This window comes from Notolepis coatsorum (assembly GCF_963971535.1).
Source record: "Notolepis coatsorum genome assembly, chromosome: 10".
Lineage (NCBI taxonomy): Eukaryota > Metazoa > Chordata > Actinopteri > Aulopiformes > Paralepididae > Notolepis > Notolepis coatsorum.
In genome coordinates this window covers 5,981,754-5,993,240 of record NC_140174.1, presented here as the reverse complement: position 1 = coordinate 5,993,240, position 11,487 = coordinate 5,981,754, and the positions used below count along the sequence as shown (strand labels likewise).

The following is an 11,487-nucleotide window of genomic DNA, read 5'->3' as shown; positions in this document are numbered from 1 at the left end:
CACACACACAGATACACACAGATACACAAGAAGCTGAAGTGCTGAAGTGGTTTTTGTGAGGGGTGGGGGAGAGACCAGGTGCAAAGGACAGGGGACAGCAGGAGGACACTGGTGGTTTCTGACACCCTGAGGTGAAGTCCATTTTAATGTTACTGTTGCCGTCGACGCCTTCCTGCTCGTCTCGCCTTCAGCCGTCACATTATCACAACGCCAGGCTTCAGCCCTCTAGACCAGCGAGCCCCTTCCTTCCAACACCACACCATGGCTGTTACAGACTTCCTAGCGGCGTCGGACATCACTTCAGCCATCAACGCTTGTAGAGGTAATAGTGGGCGTTCCGACGTGGTCGGGTGTGTACCAGTTGTTTTATTCACTTTAATAATCCACTGTTGGTGAAAAGAGGTACACAGGTGACGTCGTGTTACCACTGCCGTTCAGGCAAGACACGATCTTATTAGGGATGCTCGATATTGGCTTTTTTACCGATACCGATATACCGATATTGTCCAACTCTTAATTTCCGATACCGATATCAACCGATACCGATATATATGCAGGGTTTCCCCCCCCTAAAAACGGAATCATTTCAGGTAATTAACATTACATATCTCTTGTTGTGGAATTAACACAACATTATGCATACTTTTGACAATAAATTAAATCAGAATTTGTTCTTACTTGCTTGCCTGGGTAAATAAAGGTTATAGAAATGTAAAAAAAAAAAAAAAAAAAAAAGAAAAATATTGTTCTTTTGAAAACCGATACCGATATTTTCCGATATCACATTTTAATGCCAATATCGGTCGATAATATCGGACATCCCTAGCTCTTATCGATCATACAGCGGGTTGGGAAATACTTAACTCTCTCCCTTTTGTGCCACAGTTTTGCACACTTTAATTTCTTGTCAGTTTGACCAGATGCTTGATTTCAAATGGTGTCTTTTAATGACACCTGATGGGGGGGGGGGGGGGGGGGGGGGTCCCCTTTGAATTGGGTGTTAGGGAGTCAGTCGTTCCTTATCTTCATTGGGGGGAAAGTCTCGGGGGGGTGATGCAAAATAATTGTGGATTTTTATGGTGGTTTATGTTGTGGATCTATTGTGATGTTTCTTCTTGATCTGTGACGCCCATGGGGGCAATTCGTTGGGGCTATATACAAATGAATTTGATTTATGATTATAATGAATGATTATGCATTATCGCCGGTTAAGCGATCGCTCGGTTGCCGTATAATAAAGCATTGTCCTCCATCGTGTCACTTTCAGCGAAGGAGTCCTTCAGAGCCAAGATGTTCTTCAGAACGGTGGGTTTATCCAAGAAGTCGGCTCTTGAGATCGAGAGGGTGTTCAGGATCTTGGACCGGGACAAGAGCGGCTACATCGAGCAGGACGAGCTACAGTTGAGTCTCACACGGCCCCAAATTCTAGTTGAATGGCCCGGTCCTTCTCTCCATCCACTTGGACTGTGTTTCTATTTGTGATGTATATAGAGCACTTGTCCATAGTCGTCCATGTCATTCTCTTTTATTTATTTTTAAATGTTTTTACTTTATCTTTTCCCCCCCTTTCTTTTTCCGTTTTTCTCCCATATCAATGTTAGTCGTTATGCCAATTCCCACTCCCCTACCTGGTCGTTGCGCACTCTGCCCCCTACCGTCGGTCTGGGAGGGCGGAGAGTATATCACATGCTTCCTCCGACACATGTGTACCCAGCCCACCGCTTCTTTTCACCCGGCAGCGCGGACTCTCACTGGGGGAGAGTGTAACGTGTGGAAGGGTCACACTACCTCCCCCAGGATCCGACCTCGCTGTGCAGGCGCCCCGACCGATCTGTAGGAGTCGCTGTTTTTACAACGACCAGGACCCACCCTCGCCGGGTTTTCCCACCCGCTATAACACTGCCAATCGTGTCAGTATGGACGGTCGGCCAACCCGGAAGCACCACAGCTGGATTCGATCCCACTGTCTCTCTCTGTGGTGGTGGGCAGACGCTTAGACCGCTGCGCCACCCGGCCGCCCCCCCCTGTCATTCTCTTAGTGTCTCGAAAAGTGTGTCTCTCATCTCATCTGTGTCCCCTCCTTGTCCTCCCTCAGGCTGTTCCTGCAGAACTTCTCCAAGGGGGCGAGGCCTCTGACGGCAGCCGAAACCAGAGCTTTTCTCCTGGCAGGAGACTCGGATGGTGATGGGAAGATTGGCTGGGAAGGTGGGATGGAGCGTAGAGAGAGAGGGGGGGACTATCCCTGCTGGTGATCAGGAATGTGTTCATTTTATTAAAATTTTTTATTATTGCAATTTCCCAATTGATGGTCGAGGAATGACTAGGAATCCGGTCCCAATTCAGTATCCAAGGGTAACGCCACCTCAGAGCGTAAGGCAGGGGCGGTTACTAGGCAACCACGGTGCAGCCACAACACAGACACTTATAGGACAATCTGTAAGTGTCATTGCCAGAGATTTACACTTCAGCGTCTTAAGTGGCCCTTGCAGTTGTTATAGTTGAGATTAAGAACTTTAGTAGTGGATAACTGGGTGGCTTGGTAGGTTAAAGGGGGAATGCCGCTCATTTTAAGAATTCACCTAAGGACAGTTAGGACAGTATTTTGTGAACATGCACCACTCTCTCCTAAAGCTATAGAAGTCAGAGAGAGAACCGTCCAGTCGGTGATGTCACCGGGATGTAAATGAGCAATGAATGTGGGACTCTGACTTTATGAGGCCATAAAACGTTTGTGTGAGCGATATGGCCGAAATATCATATCACAATATCTTTATTAATTTTGATGGTATGACAGTATAGTTTTCCAGTACAAATTACTATGTGATATGATGTATTTTGTATGTCTTCATCTTGTATTTTGGTATTATTTCATCCAGAAAGCTCTATTTTCTTTTGTGTTTTAAATGCTGCTGCAAAGAAACTCTTCTTTATTAACTTAATAAATTATAAATGGTAAATGGTGCATTTATATATCGCTTTTACACAAAGCACTTTACAATTTGTTCCTCACATTCACTCACACATTCACACACCGACGGCGGAGGCCAATCTGCTCATCAGGAGCAGTTAGGGGTTAAGTGTCTTGCTCAAGGACACTTCAACACGCTGCCCGGGAGGAGCGGGAATCGAACCAGGAACCTCGGGATTACCAGACAACTGCTCTACCTCCTGAGCCACTGTCGCCCCCCGTATTATATATTGTATGTATATGAACGCGATAACTCCAATTGCTTTCATTAAAAAAAATTCAAATTTGCTTTGCACATTCATGAGCCCTCGAGGAAGAAGCCTGTAGATTTTGGTGACCCCATGACCTCTCCTTAGGCCAAAAATGCATATCGCTGCTGGCGGGACAAAACCTCATAACTCCAAAAACCCAACTTTTCAGCAGATGAAAAAAACGAACACAGATTTGAGGGTGAATAGAGTTACGAGGTTTAGACAGATGATTGGTTTAATGCTTTCCCGTTGTGTAGACTTGGTAAAACCACACACACATGGAGGATGATCTACTGATAAAAAAAATTATAAAAAATATGGAGTTAGGAGGTTTTGTCCCGCCAGCAGCGATATCCTACTTGTGAACCTGATCGCTCCAATAGCTTTCATTAAAATCTTTTCTAATTTGAACCCTAGACTAGAGGATGAACTCTAATGATTTTGGTGACCCCATGACCTTTCCCCCTAGTGCCACCATCAGGCAAAACTTAGAATTCTTGAATTAGTGTATCTCGAATACCTTTTGTTCAAATATCTTCTAATTTGTTGTGTACATTCATGACCCCTAGAGGAAGACACATATTGATTTGGGTGACCCCGTGATCTTTCCTCTACTGCCACCATCAGGCAAAACTTAAACCTTTCAAATGAGTGTATATCGAATAGCTTTGATTCAAATATTTTCAAACGTGCTGTGCACATTCATGACCCCATGACCTTTCCTCTAGCGCCACCATCAGGCCAAACATTCATACCCTACTTGTGAATGCGATAACTGAAATAGCTTTCATTTTAATCTTTTCAAATTTGTGGTGCACATTCATGATCGCTATAGCATGAACTCTATTGATTTTGATTACCCGATGACCTTTCCTTTAGTGCCACTATCAGGCCAAACGTTCAATTTTAGATTGAATGTATCTCGACTCGAATACATTTTGTTAGAATCTTTTCAAATATGTGGGGCACACCTTTCCTGCAGCGCCACCATCAGGCCAAACAAATTAGTTTATCTCCTGATCCGATTTCCACCAAACTTGACAAATAGATTTGCCTTACCATAGCAAGGAGGCCTGTGAAGTTCTGAGTCATCTGGCCTCACGGTGGCGCTATTATCATGAAACTAAAAACATGAACTACTCCTCAGCTGCTTGAATTAAGGGCGTGGTCACAAAAGGTGGATTGACAATTCGGGCCATACGGGGGATATACACACCGACAACACATGTATAGTTATTATATCTTTATAATAAAAAAAATTACAATATACATCTATATTGTGGGCTACAGTATTGTAAAAATCCATACCTGTGTATGGTTCCATGACAGTATAGCCTACCTTCACATTCAGTATACTTCCCAGCCCTAACACAAATTATATTTGAATTCTGATTCAGACAATTCTAGCAATGCAAGACAGTAGATCTCATTTGGGTGTAAGAGCTCACAGAAACATTGTATAGCCTCATAAAGTCTGAGCCCCGTTCACTGAGCAGCCCCAGATTTTACATCCCAGTGACACCGCCGACTGATGGGTTCACTCTCTGGGCTCTATAGCTTCAGGAGAGAGTGGTGTGTGTTCACACATACTAACTGAACTGTCCTGGGGCACAAGAACTCTGTGAGTTCTTAAAATGGGTGTCATTCCCCTTTAACCTCAATGTGGACGATTGCAGACATTTTTTATGTCCCGAATTTCCCCCAAGGGGATCAATAAAGTAATGTATTATATCTTATCTTATCTCAAATACCCTTCTTTCTCTCTTTTCTCCCAGAGTTCTCTGCCCTTGTCAAGTCTTCTTAGCGAGGCCTGCACGGTCCCTTCATGACTTGTGGCGGTGATGGCAAGATGGACACCATTTGACCATATTTGCTCACTTGTTGATATGTAGCATTGGCTTATCCAATATATTCCCCTGATATGTTCAGCCTATGTGTGTGTGTGTGTGTGTGTGTGTGTGTGTGTGTGTGTGTGTGTGTGTGTGTGTGTGTGTGTGTGTGTGCGTGTGTGTGTGCGTGTGTGTGTGTGCGCGTGTGTGCGCGCGCGCGCGTGTGTGTGTGTGTGTGTGTGTGTGTGTGTGTGTGCGTGTGTGTGTGTGTGTGTGTGTGTGTAGAGTGATAATGTATTGTAGTTTTAATCAAACATACGAGATGTGCGGCCCATGCGAATAAACAGTCCATGGATTAACCCTTGCCTTGCAGCTGTCTGTTTTTCCATAATGGTTTATAAATAAATGTGTGTTTGCCCATAAAATATTAAAGCATGTGTCTCAGGGGGCCTGTCGGTGTGATGTGTGCATTTGAGCCCCTGTCCTTGACAGCTACTGTACTCAACTCGAGCATGTGGCGCATTGAAATTAGCCAAGTCGACAGAAGAGAATATTCCTCGCAAGTGCCTTGCAATTTATCATCCATACTGTAAAATACGACATTAACATTACCCATTTGGTATGCTGGCGTGGCATTAAGCCAGACAATCCTTTGGCTTCTCCATTTAACTTTCCAACTGTCAAAAAGTGAAATAGAAGATTTGAAATATTTATGTAAAAGAAAATGTTACGTGTTCTATGAAAGTAATTGACTACCGTTGGTATTTCTTGACTGTGAAAAAGACGGGGGGGGGGGGGGGGTAATAATATAAATTACCATTTATTAAACTATATAAACTAGGAATCCACGACCACCAGTGAATAGCCTCTCTCGGCTGCTATTTTCGCCTATAAGACTTCGAACCAACGCACTTGGATTATCACCGCAGTGTCCTATATTGCAAATAAGAGGAATCACGTTACAGAGGAAATGCATTGCAGACAATTTGCAGTTTACATGCAGCCAATGGGCAGCAGCAGCAGGCAGGCTGCAGGGCCTGTGGGGGGGGGGGGGGGGGGAGAAATGTCCCTCTTGCGTTTCACATAGGGGACACATCCCTTCGCTGGATGGGACAAAAATAGCACAATTTGACAAGTAGACAAATTTCTCCTAAAACTAACCCTGTGTAAGCGGTGTGTGTTACACGCTGAAGGAGGGACGGGCTGGGTATAAAACGGGGAGAGGGAAGCCTCTTGCTTCATCGGGCCTCCAGGGAGTTATACTGTACAGTTACCTCGTCCTTATCAAGGTGAGTTTCATGGTGATTCCTTTCCGTCCCGCTGCCTTGCAGAGCTGTCGGATTGATGCGCTTCTTTCGCTGAAGGGAAAAAAGAAAGCATTCGTATACTAGGACCTTTTCTTCTGACCACGGAGTTCTTCTTACTACAAGTTGGTGTTTGGACAAAGTCAAAGAGCTGCGGAATTACAACTTTTAATGCAGCCATCGTCAACACGGTGCCTTCGTAGACCTAAACCTGCTGCAGGACTGGAGAAATCTCACCAAGGATTGGACGGCGTTTTTCGTCTTATTTCTATAGAATAGTAGGCTATAGGGTGTGTTATTAAGAGCAGGTCCCAGGTCACGATATTGCCCAGGGCCTAAGTGCATCAGGTGCGCACTGGTTTTTTACAGTGTCCTGTAGACAAGAATGGCATCAAGAAGCCTGGAATATTTTATTTTTTATTTTTATTTAACCTTTATTTATCCAGGCAAGCAATTAAGAACAAATTCTTATATACAAAAGCAGCCTGTATAGGTCTATCCTGTCCAGATCTGATGCCCATCAGTCTGTTGATTTTGCATAAATCATAACAGACATTTATCAGTCAGTCAGTCGTGATTGAACTTTGCTTATTTTTCCAGTAGTTTTCAGTAGTAGTTTTTCAGAATTATTTAATGATTACAGCACACAACAACAGTGACGAAACTAATTTACGGATTTTTTTCCCCCCTCCCTCCTTAGAATAATCAAACAAAATGGCATTCAAGGGAATTCTCGTCGATGCCGATATGGCAGCAGCCGTCAAGGCCTGTGAAGGTAAGCCAGTGTAACTCTACCACCTCTACACCACCACACTACCACCTCTACACCACACTGCAACATCTACTGTACATCACACTGCAACATCTACTGTACATCACACTGCAACATCTACTGTACATCACACTACCACATCTACACCACACTGCAACATCTACACCACACTGCAACATCTACTGTACATCACACTACCACCTCTACACCACCACACTACCACATCTACACCACACTGCAACATCTACACCACACTGCAACATCTACACCACACTGCATTCAGTTTAGTCAGAAACCACTCACACTGTTACTCTGTTTGTTGTAGAATAACAGGATGTAGCAACTTATATTACTGGGACTGCAGGGTGCTATGGCCTAAATCGATCATATCGCAATATTTGTCTTCTTACTTTTGACAGTATAATACGTTTTCCAGTACAAGTTACAACAATGTGACGTGACATATCTTTGATGTCAATCTCGTAATGCAATTGTCATGCATTGGTGCTACTTATTTCAAAATGATCTTTCCTCATCCATTTGACATGCATCACACATTCTTAATAATACTGCTGCAATGTGTGTATACAGCATATTGGATTAAATACAAATATATATGGATTCAATTTAGAAATGTAAAAAGTATGTAAATTGTTGACAACGCCAACGGTATTGTAAAAAGTAAACGCATACCTTTGCATTGCTCCATTATAGTCTACCTTAAAGGTAGAATATGTAATGTTGTTAAACAGCGACCTCTTGGCAAAATAGCCCCACTTTGTTTACATCCGATCCTTAGTTTTTGTCTGACGTGCGGGTTAGATTTCAGTGGGTTATAGCCAGGGGACGAGTTGCTACTGCTGGCCACACCTCGGGCTCTACCAAGAGAGGTCTGGAGAAATCCACAGTGTAATAAGCTACTAAACTCTTAACCCACACGTCAGACCAAAACAAAAACAAAAGAGTAAACAAAGCGCAACACCAACATCTTTTGCTTAGAGGTCACTGTTTGACTGTATTACAGATTCTACCTTTAATAACACAGGGTATATCTTCCAGCCCTAATGTCTCCCCCTCCGTGTTAAACAGGACCACCCCTCGGTATATATACTGGGAGGTCATATTAGGTGCTTGCCTACTAGGGTGCAATCCATCTATAGCGGGCGCCAGGCACCAGGCCAACAAGAAGAGTTAGTGGAGAAAGACAAATATTTATTACATGAATAAACAGAACAGAGTGAAACAACTGAAAAGTGATGTGCCCCCCCCCCCCCCCCCCCCCACCCCCTCCTATATATAAAAAAGAAGAAAAAAAGGCTTGGTTATCATTGTGTTGTATGATAATTGGGAAGTAATTTGTAGAAAGAAAAAAGTGGTCATGTGTTGAACTTGAAGATGATGATGTAGCATATGAATGCTCATAAATGACTAAATGCATATTGCTATGATGCTAGCTGGTAGTGAGTGACGGGGGAGTAGGCCAGGGGGGTGGATGAGCACCAGAACGCTTTAAAAACCTATAGGATGCCAAACGCACCAGGGCCAGGCAGAGTTTAATATCAAGAAATATATCAATGTTGCGCATCCATAAGATAAGATATTCCTTTATTCATCCCCTTGGGGAAATTTGGGCATCATAGCAGCATGGGGGAGGGGGGGAGGTAGTACAGTATGGTAGAATAGTAGAATCACATAAATATAGGCAATGGAATTAGATCTGAAAGATTAGATCTGTCCGTGAGATGATGTAGAATTGTACCATTTTGGAGAGAACAGGCACTGTCTGCTGCTCCTGTAACTGATCTGAGAACCTCACTTTCCCCCCAAACAGCTAAGGACTCCTTCAACTACAAGCCTTTCTTCGCCAAGACTGGCCTGTCCGCCAAGTCCGCAGAGGAGATCAAGGCTGCCTTCTTCGTGATTGACCAGGACAAGAGTGGATTCATTGAGGAGGATGAGCTCAAGTGAGGATCATACTCTTTTGTCATTTTAAAATCATTATAGTATCTCTTAATAACCCTTTCACAACCACACTACCAAATGGTTTAACCCTTTCACTGCGACAATACAGAAGCTTAGGCCTTTCACACCGCCACATGACGACAAAGTGTTAACCCTTTCACTACCACACTACAGACGGTTAGTGAAAGGGTTAAAGTGCCCATGAAAAAGCACTTTTACCTTGTTACCCCTCATGTGCCCGAATCTACTGTACAGCTATATACAGTATGTACCAATGCACGTCAACATCTCATTTTCTCATAGTTTTGTATCCAAATTCCATTCTTGTCTGGGGTCAAATGGCATTGGTCATTGACCCATCATGCACCCCAAAGAAATTAAATTATCATAAACTCCACCCAATAGAATATGATTATTATATTTTAAAAGAATCCCTCTTCCCACCTTTGATCATATAAAACATTCTTCCTACTGGTTCTTTCAATGATAGATGAGCGAAAGATGACATCACACGACTTAATCGGGTTCCTCCCAATGTTAAGTAAACAGCTAATCCTGCGAACCTGTCATGGTCGCTGTTGCCCATACTACAGGAAATGCTAATTGCTCAAGTGAAATGCATATTATAAGTTGATACATCTAGTGATCTATGCATGAAAAAAAATTTTTTGTTTTTTTTTCTCAGCGAATCTTTAAGTTATAACCATTGTGTAAGCTAAGAAGTGATGTTTTTGGGTGAACCACATTTTTGGCAAAATGTTCAGGTGGAAAAAAGAGAAAGCTAAACGGCTTGGGGGAAGACATGAGGGGGGAAGACATGAGGGAGGAAGACATGAGGGAGGAAGACGTGTGGGGGGAAGACGTGAGGGGGGAAGACATGGGGGGGAAGATGTGAGGGGGGAAGGGGGGCTTCATAGATACCTTTCATTCTCAATGAGGACAAAGGTATAGAGATGCTGCTGAGACATTTTCTGTAGTTTATTGGACATTTTTGGTGGGAAAAACCAAACCATAACACATTTGTATTCAATATAGTACAACATTATTAAAGTGTTAGTGCACCTGCCACCTGTTCACCGTTGTGTGTGTTTTCCCCCTCGTACTACCAGGCTGTTCCTCCAGAACTTCGTTGTCGGCGCCAGAGCCCTCACAGACGGAGAGACCAAGGCCTTCCTGCAGGCTGGAGACAGCGATGGTGATGGTGCCATTGGAGTCGATGGTAAGCCATGATGTCACAATCCTTTTTTAGATTTAGATTTTACTAAAGCATTCCATATCCTTAGTATATATCTTTATGAACTGCACCACGGGCTAAAGCTCGACTTTAAAAAGTCGCATCGCGCCACAAATCATCCAGACAACTTGGACGGTGCGAGTAGAGCGAGAGAGAGAGCATTTGCCAAGATATCAGATGGATTTACTCTTAGCTTGTATAGTAAATTAGCATTTTGTGTTGATTATCAATATTGATAGGGGGATATTGTTTTATTGTTTTATTGTGGCTCCCCATTAGTCTACACACCAAAGTGAGACTATATACCCTTCCTGGGGTCCAAACATTAAAAATACAAACACACACAAAAAAAGTTAAATAGAACTATAAAACCACAAACATTGAAGTATATACTCGCAAGAAAACACCACATCGATCACAAAACAGTGAATAAAAGCTCACTCAATATTCACAAGTTATAGATATCACAATTCTACAGGATAGAAGCTGTATGTAGATGCTCCTCCCGCCGAATCCATTATTATTTAGAAGTCTGACTAATTGTATAGCCATGTAAGCGCGCGTTAACTCTCATCGGTGTTTTGACTAAGACATGTTTTGTCTCTCCTTCCTCCACAGAGTGGATCCTGCTCGTCAAGGCATAATCTCACTGTGTATCAAACCACACCTGATGCTGCTGATGACGATCTGGCTCTCTCTGTCTGTCAAAGTCTGTCACTTTTTTATATCCATTTTATTTATTACTGTCACCACAGACTGTACAGTTACTCTCCCCGATGACCCAAATGTGTGTTTTACTGTTGATATATTTTTTTCTAAAATGTTTCATGTTGTTCAACATTCACAGTATGCAAAAAAGGGGAAAAATACCATCTCCCATTTGCACTTTCTGACAATGAAATAAATGCACATTTGGGTAAAAAAAAAAAAAATCAATCTCTGTCTTTCATATTGAACGAATGGGACTAGAACTATAGATACATTGTTACAGAGTAGCAAGACGGCCGAATAGTAGGATTCATCACCAATGCCGTTGGCAATTTGGGAATTTAAAGGGGAAATCCATAGCAAAACTGAATTTACATTGTAGCCTATACTATTCCAATTATCCTGGACAATCAAATATTCAATATGTAATATTTTACATAATTGAAAATCTGGCAATCA

At 42.8% G+C, this 11,487-nt stretch overlaps 2 protein-coding genes across 2 annotated transcripts; both read left to right on the top strand.

Annotated features, from left to right (window-relative positions):
• Positions 1 to 261: 261 nt before the first annotated feature.
• On the top strand, positions 262 to 5,023 carry LOC311235335 (parvalbumin, thymic-like; the record flags this gene model as incomplete). Its single annotated transcript, XM_084322768.1, has 4 exons — positions 262 to 322; positions 1,268 to 1,400; positions 2,096 to 2,205; positions 4,995 to 5,023. 4 exons carry the CDS (start codon positions 262 to 264, stop codon positions 5,021 to 5,023), a joined length of 333 nt encoding a protein of 110 aa, XP_084178894.1.
• Positions 5,024 to 6,272: 1,249 nt separating this feature from the next.
• On the top strand, positions 6,273 to 11,242 carry LOC311236273 (parvalbumin beta 2). Its single transcript, XM_084323952.1, has 5 exons — positions 6,273 to 6,337; positions 7,053 to 7,127; positions 8,956 to 9,088; positions 10,196 to 10,305; positions 10,939 to 11,242. The coding sequence occupies exons 2-5, from the start codon at positions 7,067 to 7,069 to the stop codon at positions 10,962 to 10,964; spliced, it is 330 nt and encodes a 109-aa protein (XP_084180078.1). The 5' UTR covers positions 6,273 to 6,337; positions 7,053 to 7,066; the 3' UTR covers positions 10,965 to 11,242.
• The last annotated feature ends 245 nt before the right edge of the window (positions 11,243 to 11,487 follow it).

Coding starts and splice junctions, on each gene's coding strand:
- LOC311236273 (XM_084323952.1), top strand. CDS start 7,067: ATGGCATTCAAGGGAATTCTCGTCGATGCCGATATGGCAGCAGCCGTC. Junction 7,128..8,955: donor AGCCGTCAAGGCCTGTGAAG/GTAAGCCAGTGT, acceptor CCCCCCAAACAG/CTAAGGACTCCTTCAACTAC. Junction 9,089..10,195: donor ATTGAGGAGGATGAGCTCAA/GTGAGGATCATA, acceptor TCGTACTACCAG/GCTGTTCCTCCAGAACTTCG.